The sequence below is a fragment of the Rhinopithecus roxellana genome, chromosome 11 (assembly GCF_007565055.1).
Source record: "Rhinopithecus roxellana isolate Shanxi Qingling chromosome 11, ASM756505v1, whole genome shotgun sequence".
Taxonomy (NCBI): domain Eukaryota; kingdom Metazoa; phylum Chordata; class Mammalia; order Primates; family Cercopithecidae; genus Rhinopithecus; species Rhinopithecus roxellana.
In genome coordinates, this window is record NC_044559.1 from 123,887,480 (window position 1) to 123,908,877 (window position 21,398).

General features: G+C 44.4%; 2 protein-coding genes across 4 annotated transcripts in view; one reads left to right on the forward strand and one right to left on the reverse strand.

The window, feature by feature from the left end:
• The window catches only part of CCNY (cyclin Y), a 234,159-nt gene that overhangs the window by 107,177 nt on the left and 105,584 nt on the right, over nucleotides 1-21,398 (reverse strand). The window contains exon 1 of one of the 3 annotated variants that reach the window (XM_010389414.2): nucleotides 16,520-16,539. The exons of the other annotated variants lie outside the window; for them this stretch is intronic. Within the exon in view, the coding sequence (XP_010387716.1) occupies nucleotides 16,520-16,526 (7 nt within the window). The 5' untranslated portion in view covers nucleotides 16,527-16,539. Of the gene's footprint in view, nucleotides 1-16,519; nucleotides 16,540-21,398 lie in introns of those variants that run through there. 3 annotated transcript variants of the gene reach the window in all.
• Nucleotides 14,050-21,398, forward strand: part of LOC104682677 (translation initiation factor IF-2-like) — a 230,986-nt gene continuing 223,637 nt past the window's right edge. Inside the window, exons 1-2 of the mRNA XM_030940174.1 lie at nucleotides 14,050-14,162; nucleotides 17,462-17,543. Of these exons, the coding sequence (XP_030796034.1) occupies nucleotides 14,050-14,162; nucleotides 17,462-17,543 (195 nt within the window). The remainder of the gene's footprint in view (nucleotides 14,163-17,461; nucleotides 17,544-21,398) is intronic.

Here is a 21,398-nt window from a genome sequence, read left to right on the forward strand (position 1 = left end):
CCACCTAGGATAAAAACTCTCAGCAAACCTCCTTAATCTGATAAAGGCTATCTGCCAAAAACTTACAGCAATCTGTACACTTAATGGTGAAACATCAGACACATTCTCAAGTCAGGAATGAAACTGGGATCCACCTACCATCAACATTGTACTGGGGGCCCCAGTCAATGCAAAATGACAAGAAAACATAACATACAAGGAATTTATTGAAATGGAAAGAAACAAAATTATTGTTATTTGCATATAATTCTCTACATAGAAAATATAAGACAGTTTAAAAACCTATTGGTGCTAGACACAAACCGACATACAGAAACCAATTTCATTCTTTCATCCCAGCAATAGTGCTCAACTTAAGAAGCAATGTCATCCTCTTCACCCTAGGGGTGTTCAGCAATGTGTGGAGTTGTCACATGTCAAGTGGCTGCTACTTGTCCACACCAGTGTCTCACACAATGAGAAACTGTACCTCCCAAGGCCAACAGGGTATTCACTGAGAAACACTATGGCCCAGAGCAATAAACAATTAGCATACTAATAATGACAATAAAAAAATAACCCATTTACTAAGCAATACAAACAAAACATCATTAAACAAAAGATGTGTAAAGACCTTATATAGAAAATTATAAAATGCCAAAATATGTCTATAATGTATAGAAATATATTCTACTCACATACATACACATCTGTACATACAATTATTCACACCTACACATACCCTGCCCTGTGTCAAGTCATGGGCTACATGCTGAGCTGGGCACACAGCAGTGAACACAAAAGGTATGGCCCCTGCTCACAGAATTATCAATCCTTTTGGGACATTTAAAGATTATCACTCTTGTCTGGTCACAGTTCATTTTACAACCTACTTTCATTTTAAGATTTAAAATTCAATTAGCTGGGCATGCCGGTGCAGGCATCTAGTCTCAACTACTAGTGAGGCTGGGGCAGGAGGATCGCTTGAGCATATGAGTTCAAGGCTGCAGTGGGCTATGACTGTGCCACTGCATTCCAGCCTGGGTGACAGAGCGAGACCCTGTCTCTATTTAAAAAACACAACAAAGCCAAACCTTAAAATTTAGGTGTGGCTTTGCCAGAAACCTTGCTTTACCCTAACACTGCTCCCTTTTGAGCACTCTCCTGCTTACTGCCACATTCGCCAGAGGCCAGGTAAGGAAAACCATAAAGAGGGTTACAGAAAGTCCAGGTGAGGGTGAAGGACAGCAGGAGCAACAGGATAAATGCTAGTGCCTATTCCCTTCTGTGTGAGGTTTGACAGAAGCATGGGCACAGGCGGACACACCTGAGAACTCTCTCCAATTCACAACACTGGGACTGGCAAGCTCTCCCTGGCTGCCATACCTGATCATCACCCCTACGGAGCTGGCCTGTTCCTCCAGTCTGGCCTTGTTTCCCATATCTCTTCGCCGCACACTTTCTGCTCTGGCAACTTTGCCACCACATAATCTTCTTTCAGTTTTTCCCAGGCTTGACCAGGCCATCCCCTCTGCCCTGAATATCCTCTCTAGGGGAAGCCATCTGGTCTACTCCTATTCCCACCTCAAGTGTCAGGCAAACTCCTAAGCCCTGGAAGCCTTCCTGACCCTCCTAGGCTCACTTCTGTGCCTCTCTCCCACTCCCACCAAACCTAGTACATGCCTGTGTACTTCTTACGTCCCTATAAACACTGGTTTGAATGTGTGTCCCCCACACCCCCAAAATGTATACTGACTACAGAAATGAGCCAGTAAATTAGTTCAAATGTCTTCTATATGCCACCAAGGAATGGAACTGAATGGATTGCAGAGAGATATTTCAGATCCAGTCCTCGCTCTCAAGGAGCTTCTTTCCACAGCAAACACAGACACACACACACACACTCTCTCTCTCTTCTCCCTACCCCGCTGATAATCCTGAAGCAAGGCAGAATGCAGTAAGGATCACACATACAGCAATGATGGGCAGTGCTCCAAGTCTGACTGGTGAAGGAGAAATGACTGCACAGAGCAGGCGAGATTTCGGCAGGCCTCACAGAGAGCTGGATTTTTATTTGGAGGACTGCTCAGAGGAGGTGCATCTCACCCAGAAGGAAGAGGACAGGCCAAGGCACATAACGGACAGAGAAAAGTTTATTAGGGAACTGCCAGTAGACATGCAAGGCAAGACAGCTGAGGAAGAAAAGCTGTGGATAAAGAGAGCAGGCAAGGTGGATTCAGGCCAGACTACGGAAAGCCCTGGGTGCTAGAACAAGAAGTTGTACTTTTCCTGAGGACAGAGGAACAAACCACTGATGACATCTCAACAGTTCAAATTTGACTGCTGGTGTTTATGTTTAGGACATTCATCAAAAGAAAATGTGAAGGTGAAGTGACAAGTTTCAATTCAGAGAAAGGAGAAAACAAAAATCACGCATCAGAGAAATATACATGACGACCTCACTGGGTTCTAGGACGATCAGAGCGACAATACCAGTTAAAGCCAGCGGTGCTCGGACCCCAGCACAAAGGCGGGCGGGGGGGGGGGGGGGGGGGGGGGCCAGGGCAAGCATTGGTCAGTGGAATCAGTACCACATTAGAACACGAACAGTACTCACATAAAGTACAAATGTTCAACAGTCATTAACAAATAAGCTGAATAACGAAAGGAACATAAAAGAATGATCAAATGAAATACCTCTTCTCAACAACTTAAGGAAAGAAAAGGAAAAACTGGCAAGGACCAACCATTAACTCAAATGCAGATGAACTCAAAGAAAGAATCTCCTAGCAACCAGCCTCTCCTGAGAGGCATGAATTAGCACTATCATTGGAACAGGAAAAATACCACTTGGATGCTGATATTTTAATACCCGGCAAATAACTAGGTCTTTTAACTAGGGGGCAATATTGATGAAACCTGCTGTTGCAGACAGCTGAAAAGCATATGAAATGACAACACCCTGAAAGCTAGAAAAAAGGCATTTGAGTCCACTATCATTACTCCATTAAACACTCAACAAATACTTATGGAGAACCAACTCAGTGTAGGTGTTCCTTAAGAGAAACACGACGGTGAGGGCCTGTGGCCCCCAGGGTTAAAGGCTGGGGGTGGGGTCTGAGGCAGACAAGTCAGAAGCTTTTGCTCCAGGTAAGTGCCTCCAGGAAGAATGGGTTAGTTACCCAGGCTAACAAGGGAGCAGGGGAAGGGTATAAGAAGCAAAGTAGATCAAAGACACATGAGTTAATTTTTAAAAAAAAGAAAGAGCATACTGGGCATTTCAGACACACCATAAGAAGGGGGAAGCAGTGAGAAAAAATTGGTGATGTCTGAATTTTTATCCCCAGGGAGCCAGGGAGTTACTGAAGGAGTGGAGTGACCAGACCAAATACACACTTTAAAAACACCATTATGACCACACGCTGCTGAAAAAATGAGCCCAAGGAAGAAAATTTGTCAGTTGGGAGCTGTGGTCATCATCTACATGGGAAAGGGGTTGGAAAAAAAAGATGGATATGAAGATCTAGAGGAGACGGGATGCACCTGGTAAGTAATGAAAGCTGGATCATGAGGACAAGGAGGCAGATGAGGGTGACAAGCAGTGGTTGACAATGGGGCCATACGCTGGGCTAAGGCACAGAGGAGGGAGCTGGAAGACCCAGTTCGGGGGTGGATACGCTGCTGAATTTAACCTATCTGTGGGAAAACCACGGCCTGTCAATCCAATTAAGCTCCATCCGCTGACAGCTGTGCCAAATGCCTGACACCGCTCCTCTTTCCCATTTCCTAGAACCTTTTCCTCCAGACTCAGTAAGATAAAGATAGCCTGTTACCATCTCCAGCTCTAGAGGCAGCAGCTTCCTGTACCTTCTCTGCCCCCTGTTTACTCTGAAGCTTTAATGCTGGCCAGGCAGGACCTTCCATAATGCAGCTTCTCTGCTGATGATCAGGGAATAGGTCAATGTCATAAACTTACTTCCCAAATCCAGTTAACGAGTGGTTACTTTCAAGAAAATGATGGTGTAAATTTCAAGCGCTGGAAGTATTTATCATTTGCCTACATCCATAAATTACTGTCAGAGCCTCTGATTTCTTTGCCTCTTCCTTTCTCTCCAAGTTGAGGATGTGCTGCCAAATTTAATAATGAGTTTTAAAACAATTTCCATAAATCTTTTTAAAGTTCTGCCTGACAGTTGTTTCCTGAGATGTTGGTATATGATGTCATTTGTTATCAAACTGTAATTTCTTAGCTTCATTGACTCTTTTTCCTTTTAAACTTGGGGCTTCCAGGGTTTCACTATTTATTACCTTCCACGAACTTATGCTGCTTTAGAGTTCAGTCACCAAAACATCCTTGACTCTTCCTTCTGTCAGATTCAGTAACTTACATACATATATGCATATACTCTGGATCACCTGAGTTAGCATATTCTATGTCCATTGTTACTGAGGTAACAGATGCTTTCTGAACATTAACTCTATGGGTAATCAAGAGCATATGGAAGAAACTAATGTTTAGTAAGCATCTACCATGTTCCAGACATGTTTATTTAATCCTCACAGACACTCTCTGAAATAGACATTACTAATCCTATTTTTTAGATGAATAAAGAAAACCAGATAAGGTAAATCATACAAAGTCAGACCCCTAGCACATAGCACAACTATGGTTCCACATCTAGCACATCTGAATGCAGAACCCTAGCTTGAATCCCTCTAGAAGCCTAGCTTGAATCCCTTCGTGGCTTAGAAGCCATGAAGATTAGGAACCTCCATCTGCCAAAAGGCAGTGTCAAGGAGACACACCTTCACTTTCAGTGTACAGAACCCCCATTTACCAGCAGGTTATACATTCCAAAAGTGCCGCTACAACTATTTCCCCAAGTATCTCTAACTAAGGCCTAACATAGCTGATACACAACACAATGCTGGGAATGCCAAGATCCCATTGTCCTCTGCTCTGCCTTCCTCACAGCACAGCAGTGCACCCTGCAGAGGCACTCAATGGAAGGAGCCCTCCTGACAGGGGCACCATCCGCACCGAGATCTGGGACATAACTTGCGCAGGCTGTGAGTAGAGGGATGGCTGGTGTTTCTAACCTTGGGTGGTGGGCAGCTTTCCAATCCAGCACTAGCCCCTCTTCTCCAGAATGACCTCTCCACCCGCATACTCGGAGAAGCTGTCACAGAGAGCAGCTGCAGCGGCAGTGAGTGCAAATAAGCAAATAAGACAGGTCCTGGCAGAGAGGACCTTGCCCTCTGCGTTTCTGAAAGTTCATCTGCTTCCTGTTAGGTTCAAAGTAAGGCTCTTGCTTCCAGCCTCAGCATGGTCTCACTGTTTAGGTAGTTCACCATGGTTTCCTGATTTTCAGAAGAGGATCTTCTCAGATCATAATGGCAAAGCAATAGCAGAAGGTGAGGTGAGGGTGGAGATGCAAAGTGCAGGAAATCTCAGGAGCAAAATACAGGAGAAAGGGAGCGGATATACTATCCAATCGTGAGACCACGGTCCTTCTGCCACTGGTGAGCCAGCACCACTACTGCCATTCCTAAAGAGGCATCAAAACGAGCTCCACCTAACATGGCTGCTTTGAAGAAACACTGTTTCTGTGGATGTAAAGGTGTCACAATGTTACTTTAGTGAAAAACATCAATTTTATTACATTGTGGTAATATTCACATTTAATCATCAAAATTCCTATTTAATCCACTTCCAGAGGTTTATGGCTGAGATGTAAAGACTTGATTTTCCAGAGTTAGGATCAAACTTCAGTACTAAACTGAGTGCCTTAGAGTGTGATCACCATTGAAGCAAATGCCTGGAGATTAGAGGAGCCTGGGATATAACTATACTGAGTGTAAGAAGAGGGGCAAAGAGTGGGATGTGCTGGGGAAGAAAACAGAAAATCTAGTCCACAGAAAATCTACAGAGAGATTTATTTATGCATTTACGTATGCAAGCTGGATTGAATAACATCAGGGACAAACGAAGATGCTAACATTGGGATACCTCAGTAACAAATCAGAGATTTCCCCTTTCAAACACAAAACCATTCAGTAGACCAAGGGCCCATACTTTGCCATGAATAATACACATGGAAGGCATGAACGCTAGAAAAAGGGCAGCAAAAGAGACCTGGGGTTCAAATTTTCATCAAGTGGTCTCAAGTATTCTGAAAAAGATCCCCAAGATGCTGGGGGATGACTCTAAAGAGTCTTTGCTTGGCCAAGCTTTGGTCAGGCGTCTGAACCTTCTCCCGGGCCCATCTGTGCACTTCCTTATAAACTCCACTTTTAGCAAAGCACCCTGCTAAGTCAGATCAGCAAAAACCCCTGACCGTTGATGTCTAATCAAGCTCCTTGTCCTTGACCACCCTCAGGTGATCCTCCGGGCCTGCCTTCAGCAAGAATCCTGTCGGGTTGATTTAGCCAGAATTCTCCTTGCTCCTGATGCTTCCTCTTAGTAATTTTCCATTCACTAACCACATCCCTTGCTCCTGGGCTATAAATTCCCACTTGCCCATGCTATATTCAGACCTGAACCTAATCTCTTTCCCCCATCACAAAACCCCACTGCCGTGGTCCCTCTACCTATTAAGATGGTCCTTAGTCGAGTACGCCTTACAGTGCTTTAACAAGAGTCATGGAATATTTTTTTCTTTAACACAACCAAACCTCAGGCACAGGATATATAGTGTCATCCTTCAGATCCCCCACTTGCTTCCATAACCAGGAGACCTTCACCCAGCCCAGTGGTGGGCCTGGGAGCTGTCCATGCCATCATCTCCTATTTCAGGCTGGCTCAGTGGATCATCAGCCTCTGCCACCCCTACCCACTGCTCCCCACTCCTCACATCCCTCCCTCAGTTTATAAGTGGATGTCCTAGCCCAACCTCCACATACAAGTTCCTTTGATTACAAATCCTGTATCGTGTTCATCTTAGACACAGCACAGTGCTTGGCATGCAGCATCACTTATCATCCATGCTCTATAAATGATTGAATAACAAATAAAACAAGAGAACCTCAGCTAGTGAAAGGAGGAAGTAACTGAGTGAGGAGTACTATGATACTGTGCCATGCCATAGGTACTGTGCTGCCACATTCAGGACACTTTAGAAAAACCTTATGTAACAGAATGGATAACACATTAAATATTTTCACAAACATTTCATGCTAATTATTTCCTCTGAGCTCCTGCTAAAGGTATTTTTGTTTTTCTCTTCCATTTGTTCAAATCATATTTATAACAACAGTAGCTTGATGCTTACCAAATGAATGTTATGTGCCAGGCACTGTATCCAGGCATTTCACCTAAATAAATTCCAATTTCTTACAAAACCTTGAAACTTCTAATTATTATCCTTGTGCTGTGTGTGTGTGTGTGTGTGTGTGTGTGTGTGTGTGTGTACATACAATTCTTCTTCTTCCAATGTGGCCCAGAGAAGCCAAAAGATTGGACACCCCTGGTGTAGATGAATGAAGTGATGCTTTTTCCTAGGTATGATGACACTGTCTCAACAAGGTGGGACCCTGAGGGACATGGGGCATCACCACTGTTTCTCTTATACAATGCCTACAGTGAGTTGATTCTCAATAACTATATTTTTATAAATATATATATGTATATGTATATCTCATATATATATATATATATATATATATATATATATATATATGAGTGAGTGAGAGAGAGAGAGAGAGAGAGAGAAAGAGATTGATTTTTTAAAAGAGGCTCAGAGATGTTAAAGAACATTCCTAAGTTCACACAGCTGCCAAGTGGCAGGGAGACACTAGGTCAGGGATATCAGGGAGTTCTACCTGAAACAAAGGCCATTCTTTCCCATGACACTATGCTGCCTCACCAAGGCAGAGATGCTGTTAACATCCCCTGCTGTTCCACTAGCGTGCAATGGAGGTTTTCACAGCTTTTGTATCTTTTTTCCAGGCTATCAGATGTTGTTTTAGGCTGCATTTATATCTACCTCAGCCAGTAATCCTTTTTTTCCCCCTCCTTTTAATTAGCTAGGGACTAGAAGATCAGTTAGCTATACTTGTTAGTCCTGGTATGAAGTACTCCCTCCAAGTACGTATTGCCTCCAAGTACCCAACACAAAGAGAGCCCCAAGCAGGTGCTCATCCAGTACACATCCGATTCAATAACCAGTATGTTAATTATCTGCCCATTCCTCAACTTCCAGGCAAGTCATGATAGTGCAATGAGAGCATGCTCTATAGGGGGTCAGCTGGTGCAGGAGGTGGAACCCGCTACTAGCCTGGGAGGAGTTCTGAGAAAACTCTGCATCCTCTACCGTATTACTTCCTTTGTTTGTACCCCTATAAGACAGGGTCCCACCTTGTCGAAACAAAGTGCAGCCCTGTCAAAATAGTATCATCATGCCTGGGAAGAAGTGTCACTTCATTCGTCTACACAAGGATGTCCAATCTTTTGGTTTCCCTGGGTCACACTGGAAGAAAAAGAATTGTCTTGGGCCACACATATAATACAGTAACACTAACAATAGTTGATGAGCAAAAACCAAAAAACAAAATGCAAAAAAAGGTCATAATGTTTCAAGAAAGTTTACAAATTTGTGTTGGGCTGCACTCCTGGGCCACATGCGGCCTGCAGGCTGCAGGTTGGACAAGCTTGGTCTACACCTTTGGAAGAGATTCTGTGGCCTCTCAGACAGTAGTGCTGGCCCAGGAGCCTCTTGACTCTCAGCTTTGCCTCTCACGGTGTATCTGCATCACTCCGGATTCAACTAAGAAATCCCATCTGAACAGATTTCCATCTATTTTTACCCTCTTCTGAACTAAAGCTTCATTTTAATCATCATTTTAAACAAGCTTTTTTACAAAATATGATGGGCTTCCCTCCATGTGCTAAGCAGAATTTGTTCTTCTCTGTGGCTCAGCCTTGAAGTCCTCCGCTGATAGAGGTAGCTTCTGCTTCTCAGGTTTGGTCTTTCTGTCCCCTGCCTCCCTATCTGCCCCTCACTCTCCCTTCCATTTTCTGCTCTGAATCAACTAAGGGCTGAGAAAGGACACTCTCTCCTTCTTTAGAAGTGAATGCAAAGAGGAGCTTGAAGAGCCTCAGTTCCCTGAAAGAGGAAAGACTTGTGAAAAAGACTCACGGGCAGGCCTGGGAGCAGTGGTTAAGAGTTTCAGTGCACACAATTCAGGACGGGCTTGGCTCACACCCTCATATGTCCCTGGCATTCCACACAGCTGAGGCTACAGACGCGGAAGGTAAGATTACAGTACTTATTTTGCTTGTCATCTGTCTCTTCCCTCCTCCCACACTGGAATGTAATTTCTGAGGAAAGGGACCGTCTCCTTTGTTCACTGCAGAATCCTCAGTGCCAAAGAGAAAACCCTGGTCAGAAGCTAACCCAGAATGGGAATACTAAGGTGCCACCCTAACCCTGCAACCAGATTCTCAATAAATATTTATTGAATGAGGAATTACTGAATAACATTTCTAATTAAAATTCCTCTTCTATAAACAATATCCTTATAAACTCTATATGGTCCGGAACAAGTAAACTGAAAAAAGAGAATTCCAACAAACTGTGGACGCAGGGAGAAAGCTGAGATTCTCTCCACCCTTGGAAGAGGGAAAGGACAGTGTCATCACACCAACACATTACAGCTATGCTGCCTCAGGGATCAGCAACTCTGAGGTGCAATGGGTGGGGTCTTTGGGACACTGACATACCCGCAAAGCCCAATTCCTCTACAGTAGTCAAGCACAAGTATGCAGAAACAACTCATAGGAAAACACAAAACACCACTTTTTCCCCCTTTTAGGGAGGAAGGTACTACTTCCAATTTTCTTTTAAACAAAGAACACATACATAATGTCCTGCTCCACATCTTCCCCAACTCAAAAAACATGGGAAAAGAGAAACCAAAAAGAGGAATAGTTAAAACAACAGGAGAAAAAAATTCAGAAGGAATCCAACTCGTATTTCTGCATTCATGATTCCCCCATAAGAGAATTTAAAAATACAAGTATGGGCTGGGCACGGTGGCTCACGCCTATAATCCCAGCACTTTGGGAGGCCAAGACTGGCGGATCACGAGGTCAGGAGATCAAGACCATCCTGGCTAACAGGGTGAAACCCTGTGTCTACTAAAAATACAAAAAAATTAGCTGGACTTGGTGGCGGGCACCTGTAGTCCCAGCTACTCAGGGAACGGAGGCAGGTGAATGGTGTGAATCTGGGAGGTGAAGCTTGCAGTGAGCTGAGATCGTGCCACTGCACTCCAGCCTGGGCAACAGAGCGAGACTCCATCTCAAAAAAAAAAAAAAAAAAAAAAAAAAACTACGAATTTGGGTTACAGTAGAGTGTGCAGGATCCAACATGGAGATGAAACATATAGATCTGTTTTATGGTACCATTACAACTGATTTCAAGCAAGGTGCATCTTCTGTCCAGACACAGGAAACACAGAGGGGCAAGGCCTCCCTGGGCTGAGTTCTGCCCATCCAGCAAGAAAGAATAGGCAGGTGTACACATGAGAGAGACCTGTGGACAACGCGACCACAAGTGAGAAAGGCAGCACCAGGCTGCGACAGGACTGAAGCAAGGCAGTCATCTGTGGAGACTTTAATGAGGGCGCCATCCTCACTAAAGAGGGACATTCAGATTGAAAAGAACCAACACTGAAATCATGGCTACATAATCAGAAATCACCTCAAAGAGAATAAAAAGGAGAAAGCACATAAAGAAACTAATATTTTTAAAGGTTATACATCAAACATGAAAAAGAACATGTAATTCAGGACAAATACAGTGGAGCCAATCTGTAAGAAAACTTTGATTGGATGGCTAAACCAAAATGTGAATACTAAGGTAGTTTCCCCCGCCTCCATTTTCATAGGAGAACAAAGAGCTTGTTCACTATGTGAATCACAAGGCATAATATTAACAGGTGACAGAGAAAGCACAACAATTCAACCTCTTTTTACAGACATGTATATCCCACAGACTCTAAGGGTTATTTTTTTGACCCGTGAATGGTGTTCTAGGCCACGTCTATGATTCCTGATGGCCAAGCTCACAGGCATATCTGCAAGTGAAGTAATCACCTACGGTATTTTCCTCACTTTCAGACCTGATACATATTTTAAGGGAAAAAAAATTGAAAATTTATTTCCTACTTCATTCTGTAACTTTAAACTGCCTTTCAAACATTCCAGTTCTTGAGAAAGTAGAAAGGCAATACTGTAGCCTCTGAGGGTCACCTCAGACACAAGGAAATGTGATGCATAACTAATGATAAAATTTGAGATGCCACTATCAAGGCAGAGCGGTTCTGAATTTAATCAAGTCCGTCAAGCTTTGGAAGGATGGATAATAGGCAACCAGACGGACAAGATTTGCATTCAGAAAAGCTACCCTGAAAGATATAAACGAATGTGCCTCCGAATCCTGTGGTCAATGATCTGCTGCCCAGCTTAATAAAACTTGAATTAAAACAATCACAAAACCAAAAATGTTTAAACAATTCATTTCACTTATACAGCTGAATCAATAATAAGGCAATTAGCCCAGCACAACAGAAGCTCCATTCTCTTTCTTTTTTGTTCCATGTGAGTGCTCAAGAAGCACATGGCTGCCACATCCAGCTCTGGTCTCGGCTACACTGAGGGAGACAGAGACGGAGATGCAGTGGGAGCAAGAAGACAGGAAGTATCTCTCCATAAGCTGGTGAATGGTGAATGTAACTTTACAACCTTCAACACATGTGTGAGTGCAATTACATACATACCAGTACACACAACTGTCACTCTCCTGCAAAACCTGAGCCATTGAGACACGGGGAAAAATATGAGCAGAAAAATACTGGGCTGTGATACTGCAGCAAGGTACCTAAAGTTGACTATTTTAAGTCATCATGACTATAAAAGAAAAATAAAGCTGGGCACAGGAGCTCATGCCTGTAATCCCAATACTTTGGGAAGCTAAGCTAAGGTGGGAGGATTGCTTGAGACCAGGATTTTGGAGCTGCAGTGAGCTATGATTGTGCCATCACCCTCCAGTGTGGGCAACACAGCGAGACCTTGTCCTAAAAAAAAAAAGGAAGCATCCCTTGGAGCCATGAGAGGATCACCGAGATTTTCCGGTCTGTTAACCATGTAAATAATGTTCAATAAAATATGCCAAGAGCCATGGGCGTGGCACCGCGGTCCTGGTTCATGTTCTCTCAAGACTCAGAGAGAAAACACGAGAGAAAGGGAAGAGGAGACAGTGAGCACTGAGCCTTATGAATGCTCGGTCATGTTGAAGATCCTGAGGCTCTCAAGGCCCCACGGTGCACTTGAGGAAACTAAAACTCAGAGAGGGTCACTTGCCCCCGGTCCCAAGGCCATTACAAAAGAGTGGGAATTCAGAACCACCTCTTCCCACCAAGCCAGCTCACGTGCTGAGCCTCCCTGTGCTGGCTTAGTTAACAATGACCTCAGGGACAGCATTTTCTTCCCTTGTTTGATGGAAGTGGAGGCAGGACCCTCTAGTAGATTCCCTGTGCTAGAGAACAGGAGTAGGAAAATCCACATATCCTGTTGTTTTCCTACTGTAATCTGCCAAGTTTGGTAACATTTGATTTTAAAGGCAGTAATTTTTTCAGCATTCCAAGAAATCCAAGATCAATAATATACTTTTATTTTCTATTTTTAAGCTCCAGTCAATCAATGTGACTAGGCTGAAAATAAGAAATGCTACTTGTTGCCATGATACAATGAACCTGCTCTTTGGGAAAAGAGTGTTGTCTGCTATTAGTTTGATTTCAATGATGGTTTCACCTGGTGAGGGGAGGTAGCATTTTCTGTCCACATGAGTTAATTAAGATGAAGCTCTTCAACGGTTATTGTATGGAATGGAAGGGTACACTGCATTCAGGGAAGGTTTTCAGGTTCATCAGGCCCTCCTGAAAACCCTCTAGTCAAAATCTCTTTCCATTTGGTATTTGCAGCTGGTCATATCACCCTTCTGAGAAGTTACAGTGGGGCAAGTTTTGTTGGAAGTTACTGTCAAGCTCCCTTCCCAAGCACTCACTGGCCTTCCTCTTACCCTGGCAGAAGCATCTTGGTAAGGAGGACAATTCCACAAGAAAGCCAGGAGGAAGGCTGCTGCCAGAGAGCACATCCGCCTCCAGGCTTACTAAGGATGCTGTGCACGCACCACCTCCCTGGGCACCTCATGCAGGGCCCCACTGGCTGGTTAAAGGCAAAGGGCAGGGGAAGCCACTGAGGTTCACAAAACCCGAAGGAAGCCATCGGACTGACACTTTTAACTGATCCTTCTAGCAGCTGTGGAAGATGCTCCTCTGCTGATGGAAAACTTGCTTTCCTCCCCTAATTCTACCAGGCTCCAGGTTTTTAAGGGGCAAGTGTCAGAGTGCAAAGCCTCATTTCACCCTGGTTGACTTCTGCTTGTGCCACAGTTTCTGGGGCGGGGGCGTTCACAGTCCACCCCAGGTGAACAGCCTTTGGTAAACCTGCACTGAACCACTTCGGTGGAGTCTTTCCTGCAGATCATGTGCCTCTCCTCCAGATGCCTTGGTGTCCTTCAGGACAAGCGAAGCTGGAATAGCTTCTATGCTGCTGGACTGTGAGACCCTGGACCTGGGGGCCACCCAGAAGTGGCTGTGTCCAAGCTTGACCACTGGTAGTTGTGTGTCATTGGGTAGGGTACTTAGCTTCCTTATGTCTCACTCAGGTACTGCCAGGATGAATGAGTACAAGATTCCCACCCACACACAGGAAAAGTAAAGGCAGTCAGGGAAATAAGCCATGTGTTCCTCTGAATTCACTGCATGTCACAGTATAGTACAGTGTTTTTCAAACTATGAGTTGGAGCCTCTAGGAGATTATGAAATCAATTTAGAGGATAATGGCTCATCTTTTTAAAAAAATGGAATGAAACAGAAAGTTCAGAATATAACATTATGAAATGCATAAAGACAAATATTGTTTCATGTGTGTTTATCAGTAAGAAACAAACTGGATTCAAATGTAAATTTTTTTACTATAGATCTTAGTTTAAAAATTGGCAAATCATGTATATAGCAGTAAAACGTCAGTATGGTCTGAGCCCCAGGTGTGGAATGCCGTACAAACTACTGTCTGAAGACGTCTTCAACATCACAGCCAACAACTGCAACTTCAATATGTAAAAATCATTATTTACTGTATGTTCTCTGGTATTCAACAGCACAAAAGCCAGCACTTGCTCCCATATAAATTAATTCATGTAGAAACAAGAAGAAAATTATTAAGCTAGTAAACAAAATATTAGTCTGACCTTGGCATAAATTACTATTTGAACTATTAAAGAATAAAAAGGAAAGACAGTGTCATATTAAACACTTCACTATAACACAAAGTTGAGATGAAATTATGAGTGAAGGAGACTGGCAAGAGGACACTGCCAGGCCCAAAGTCACTGCCATCTAAGCCACTGTGGAATGTGCAGCTCATCTGGGTGACAGCAGCAGGACAGGCGTGCCCTGACCACTCCCCCTGCTCCTGCCATGCCTGGAGGTGAGGTGGTAATGACCTGCTGGGCTGCACTGTTGTAGACAGTAAAAGACATGAATCCCACGCCTGCCCTGGTTAACAGGCCCAGCCCCATGTGGCCCAGGCACTATGGGGGACTGGCCTCAGGAGGCTCCTGGGCTTGTGGGTGTCCATTCTCAACCTGCCTAGTAACACTATATTTCTTGAGCCTAACCAGCTCTGTCTAGTGCCATACAGAATTGGCCCTCACAAAAGCACCAACAAAAAAGGAACCAAACCAACCAAAACCTGCTCGGAAAAGTGCTCTGGGTTTCACTCACTCACCTTCAGGCCATACTCAGTTATCAAAATACGCCTTCTGTTCATCACCAACTTTCCCGTCATTTTAAGACGACATGGAAAATGACCCACCCATTCTGGTCTGAGGCACTTGGTAACATTTACAACTGCCCAAGTACACATGAAGAAAGCTACAGACAATACAGCAAGTTCTGCTCACCCAGCAAAACAACTACACCCAGGCAGTATCAGTCCATGATGGTGCAAATCCCGTTTCTTCTTTCCTTCTCTGACTCCTAACTTGTTTTTGTAAAAAAGGGGGAAGAAGTGGGAGAAGATGATTTCACAATTTATATAAACACACATGCTAATTGTGGGTCTTCTTGAAGTACTTATCAGTAGTTCCTTCTCTGAGGGGAAATACACATTTATTCTGCCTAACACTCTTCAAAAAATACGAATTTGCATTAGGTATAAAATGTATTTGTTTTAAAGGTACAATAAATAGATAAAGTTTTAAAAACAAAGAAATTTGAGATCGTGGGCACAAAAAACATGCTTCATAAACCAATAAAGTAGAGTTTAATTCTAAAACCAAAGGACCTTAAAGATGAGCCCCCCACCCTTTCTTTTCAACAGTCCCAGAGGAAGTAGCTGCTCCAAAGTCACAGGTGCTGGTGACAGGAAGGCTCCCAGCCCACTGCTCCGTCACTGTCATTCTCCAAAACAGAGGACAGAGAGAAAGTGAAAAAATTATGTCGAAAATATCTCCCACTGAATTTAAATAAGTAGGCATTTCTTATTAAGAAATACTGATACACAAAATGTAAAAGAGAAAGAAAAAAAAAAGAAAAATCTCTTCGTAATACTGGGCTCCCCAAGTGCCCCATGTCCAAAATTCAGAAATAAAGATGCAGCTCCACAATGACGGGAACCCACAAGATGCCCTTCCCAAAGTGCCAGTAGCCTCAGGACCACAACCTTTCCATCAGAAGAAACCCTTTATCCCCACTTGGCTGTCAGCTCAAGAAGCCGACAACTCCCATGCTGTCCCTTAGTATTCAAGCTCTGAGCCCGGAAAACTCCAAAGAGCCTCTAATGCCATCTCCCAACTTCCAAAACCATCCCAAGGAGCACATCCCCAGCACAATGTCCTACATCCTCCATACGTTGCTGAAACCCAGGATGCCACTCCCCTGCAAGGCCTAGTGTTTTGCTCTTAACCTCCACCCTCCCCCTGTAAGTCACCAAAAGGACTTCCTGTTCTCAAAGTTGAGCAGCCCTTTTCTGACCCTAATCTCCTACCTTCCCAGCTCACTCCCTGACATCCCAACCCCATAAATTCTTCCACCCACCAGGACCACAGACCCCGATTCCATCACCTCTCTGCCACCCCTCCACCTGCTACATCCTCGCTTCCTTCTCTACCCGACTCAGAGCCACAGCCTCATCGTCATATCGGCTACCTGGTGCTCTCACATGCCACCACACTCCTCTGCCCTCCAAAGCACTTTCTGGCAAATCCCAAGCTGATTAAATCTAACTCCCCATCTCCTCTGCCCCAAGCAGCTGCACACAGCTGGAAGAGATGCAGAATCCTGCTGATCGGTCCCACTGTAAACTCTTGACACCCCACTCAGGTAAGCCCTGAGTGATGTGAGACAGCATCACTGGAAAGGCCCTTTTTGTCTCTCCCCCAACCTCCAACACTCCCTGGCACTCTCAACTTACTGGCCATCCAGCTGAGAAGACAGAGGCCAGGAGAAGCACTGCAGCCCTCTTGCCTCCATTCCGCTCACCCTGCCATCTCTTCCCTGTGGTCCTGAAAAAGGCACCTCCCTGGGGCCGGCCCCGCTACTTGGCAATGGATCCCTGCCCCTCCCATCCTCTCTCTCCTGCATCATGCATTTCCCATCAGCACAGGCACACGTAATAATTATTCTCATTCCAAACACCAAAACTACAGCTCTCAACCAGCCTCTCCTCTGCAGCCTTCCCTCTATTTCTCTGCTTCCTGTTCAGCCAGGCTCCTGCCTGCTCCAGTTTCTCCTCCCTGTTCTCTCTGCAACCCTGCCCAGCAGGGGCATTGCTCCCACCCCCAACTCTCCAGCTCTTACCAAGGCCACAGCTAATTCAATGGCCACATGTCAGTCCTTATCTTACTAGAGATGCCCACTTTATCCTCAAAATATCTCCCTCATTGACTGCCGGGACCATCTCTCTCTCTTCACCGCGGCTCCCTGCCCCTATCTCTGCCCCTCCCCAGCTCCTTCTCACACACACCTCTGCTGCTTCCTTGTCCCTTCCCTCCCTGCTGCTTGGTGACCTCAGTCACAAGATTGTAATGAATACCCTCAGTATGCCAATGGCTCCCATGCTATTATCTCCAGCACTGACTCCACTGAACTCCCATGCTGCCCGTTCAGCTCTCCTGTTGACTAATACATAAATTGAAATCAACAGGCTCAAGACCTGCTCCTTCTAGTCTATCAGTCACTAAGGAGCAACTCCACCCTTCAAGGCCTACACTCATCCTCCACCCTCGCTATTCCCACCCAATCCAGCCCACCAGCAAATCCCCTGACCTTGCCCCTTGACATGCCTCAGGGTCTAACCCCTCTTCAGCACCCACACTGCACCCCCCGGGAATACTCCATTGTCCATTCTCTGCAGAGCTGCCAGAGGAATCCTGCCAAAACTGCATCAGGAGCACGTCTGCTCAAACTATACAGTGGCCCCCATCCCAGAGTGTGAGGTACTCACAGTGGCTGCAGGACTGGCCATGCCCTGCCCCTGCTGCCTCTCTGATCTCTCCCCTCCATCCCCCACCCTCCCTCTGCCCCTCAAACCCACCAGGCATATGCCCACTCTGCTGGGAAGGCTCCTTCCCCAAGGATTCACATGGTTCAGCCCTCACATCCTTCAGGTCTCTGAAGGATGTCACCTTACGTAAGAGTAACACCATAACATCCCTTTATATAAGCACTGTCTTAAAACCTAACACATAGCAGTTACATGGCAGACATCGTTCTAAGAATTTTACATATGCCAATTTATTTAGTACAACTCATGTAATAATAATATTACCCTCATGTTACCTACGAGGAAACAGGGAGAAGTTAAAGGGCTTGCCAAAGTCACACCGCCAGTAAGTAATGGGAATTCGCATTCCAACTCAGGCAGCGTGGCTCCAGAATTTCTGCTACACCCGCCCTACCCATGTCCCCACCCTTAACTTCCTGTTTTGTTTTCTCTCTTGTCTGCTTTGTTCATGACTGCCCCGGGGCACCAGAAGGTGTCCAACGGAGAGCGGGTACTTGGCTACTACTTGTTGAATGAGTTAAAGAACGATTCAATCACACTGAGCCACCTGCAAAGCTGTCATCAATCTGTTGCTATACAGGAGTCATCAGAACACAATTAAAATAAGAGCCGCTGGTTCCCATAGTGAAGGTGGTTTCCTTCACTGGCTGGAGAATGGGACAGTGACCTGGTGCGAGCTGAGCCAAGGAGCACCAAAACAAGTGGCCTTTCTAACAGCTGAAAACGAATGAGCAGCTACACCATGAATGGCAAAGCACAGCCTCAAACACCTTCATCACGGGAAATGCCAGGGGCAGGCCTACATTTTTTGGTTAAAAGCATATCTTTTGTTTTCCTGCCTGTTATGCCTTTATCAAACTATCTGTGGTTTACAGTCACGTGTTCCAAATTCCAGACCAAGCACAAACATCCAACCTGTGCCAAACAGACTGAGCAAGCCAGAGAACAGAAATCACAGGAAGCCTAGAAACTCCCCAAAGTGTCAGACGTGCCCATTATTTCTGGCATTTCATGGCAGAAATGCTACCCTTGGGTTATTACTTATAAATATTTCAAGCTACTGCAATGACACTGCTACTAAACAACACCTCAAACCTCTTGAAATCTTAGAAATTAAGATTGTATTTATATTATTTTAGGGTTTAGCAAGTTTTTCTTAAGACATGGAAACGTGCAGGTAAAATCAAGAAGTGTGAGAAATAACAGAAATGATGATGATGGTCATAATCATCCCACTGTCTCAAGACCACAGTAGTGTTTCCCCATCATCTGCCCCTAAATATAAATAAAAATTGCTATCTGGCTTACCACGTTATCACTAGTAAAGCCTCCTGTCTTTTTGAAACATGATAACTGTCAGGCCTCTGAGCCAAGCTAAGCCATCATATCCCCAGTGACCTGCACATATACATCCAGATGGCCTGAAGCAACTGAAGATCCACAAAAGTGAAAATAGTTTAACTGATGACTTTCCACCATTGTGGTTTGTTTCTACCCCACCCTAACTGATCAATGTTCTTTATAATCTCCCCTACTCTTAAGAAGTTTCTTTGTAATTCTCCCCACCCTTGAGAATGTACTTGGTGAGCTTCACCCCCTGCCCCCAAAACATTGCTCTTAACTTCACTGCCTATCCCAAAACCTTTAAGAAGCAATGATAATCCCACCACCCTTTGCTGACTCCTTTTTTGGACTCAGCCCTCCTGCACCCAGGTGAAATAAACAGCCACGTGGCTCACACAAAGCCTGTTTGGTGATCTCTTCACATGGACACATGAAACAATAACATCTGAAAGTCTCGCTTACAAAGCCGCATGTTAAACTATGGTTTTTCTAGAATTCGAACTAAACCACCTTTCTTAGATGGAGTCTTGCTCTGTCATCCAGGCTGGAGTGCAGTGGCGCGATCTCGGCTTACTGCAAGCTCCGCTTCCTGGGTTCACGCCATTCTCCTGCCTCAGCCTCCTGAGTAGCTGGGACTACAGGTGCCCACCACCACGCCCAGCTAATTTTTTGTGTTTTTAGTAGAGACGGGGTTTCACCATGTTAGCCAGGATGGTCTCGATCTCCTGACCTCATGATCCACCTGCCTCGGCCTCCCAAAGTGCTGGGATTACAGGCATGCGCCACCGTGCCCGGCCCTAAACCACCTTTCTTTAACCTACATGGTAACTATATGTTTTCCAAAATCTGCATAATCAATTTATCTAAAAATTACATTAGAAATTAGGAGATACTAATTTTTAAATCTAGAACTTATCTCCACATGCAATTTTGAAACTGTCAGGAATGAAGAGACAAACTGCTTATTACACTTCTGCTGGAGAACAACGAACAGCTCTGGGGTGGTACCCAGAGGGCCATCAGCCCTATAGATCCCACAAGGGGCAAGAGGAACAACCCAGCACTGTTAGTCTCTGTTCCATCCAGGATCCAGTGAGCCAGTGACAAGGCGGGGTTGGCAACAAGAAGGCCACCACTAACCACAAAGACCCTGGCAAAGGGAAGCTGCTCATGAAACATAAACTGGATATGACTGCTTATTACAATTCCTGTCCATGAGTTCATGTCCAAATCTACATTATGCATAGCAAATCTAACTATCCATGGCAAATCTACACTACCACACTTTTACTAAAAGCAAGGAAAGGACAAAGGAACAACTTCTTGCACACAAATGTGTTCTGGAGGCCAGTTAATTTAGGACAATTAAGTACTATTTAAATGAAAGAAAATCGATATTTAGTGGGGGAAAATCCCCACATTTTCCACTGAGCATGTGTCCAGTATCTTCATCAAGGAGAATATTTTAGGTATCTGACATGTAAGTATTTTGAAGAGACTTTTGAATCTCACTGACCTGTTACCTGACTTCTCAGATGATAAAGTATTGTACCGTGGAATCGAACATTTAGTACTATTTTTAAAAAGCTGAAATAGCCATCATTTCCTTCCACCTTTTCTGTTGATCAGCAAACAATCAAGAGACCAAAATCTGAAAGAACAATTATATTTTAGAAGTTTCCAGTACAGTCCAAGTCCCAAATTTCCTGTGTTTAATCCTCCTGTGAGACAAATAACCACAAAATATTTAAGGAGGCAGGCAGAGTACTCCAGTTATTTTTAATAGATCTGCCCAATGACCTTTCTTATGCGAGTAAAGGGTGCTAAACAAAGCCTAAAAATCACGAAATATTTAGAAGTAAAAACACCTACTTACTGTCTGCAACTTATTCTCTAATGGTGCAGAAAAAAAAGTAGTAAGAAAGAAAAAAATGATAAAACAAATGTGGCACAGTGTTAATACTGGTGATTACAGGTCTACTTCAACTTTAAGTTTGAAATTGTTTCAAAATAAAATGTTAAAGAACATGTATCAGCAGGATTATTACATAAAAGAATTATTTAAGATATGAACTATTTCCTACACCTACATACATGCTCCACCCCTCCCTCCCTCTGGTTTCCAAACAACCTCCATCCTTTCCTAGTCAAGATCCTAGGAAAAGTAGTCTCTCACCTCCTACTCCTGGCTCCAAATAGCCTCAAAACATGACTTCTGTCTCCCTCTCTCAATTAAAACTGTTCTCACCAGAATCATCAATGACTTCCTACTTCCCAAATCCATCAGCACATTCCAGCTCTAACAGTCTTCCACCCTGGCAGAAATGCGGACTCCAGTCCTGCTTCTCTGCTCAGTCTCTCCACGCAGTCTCTTCCTCTAACCCTTACATTTTGCCCCAACTCCTCTCAGCTCTCCAGTGCACTGCCTTGAGAAGATTCTGAG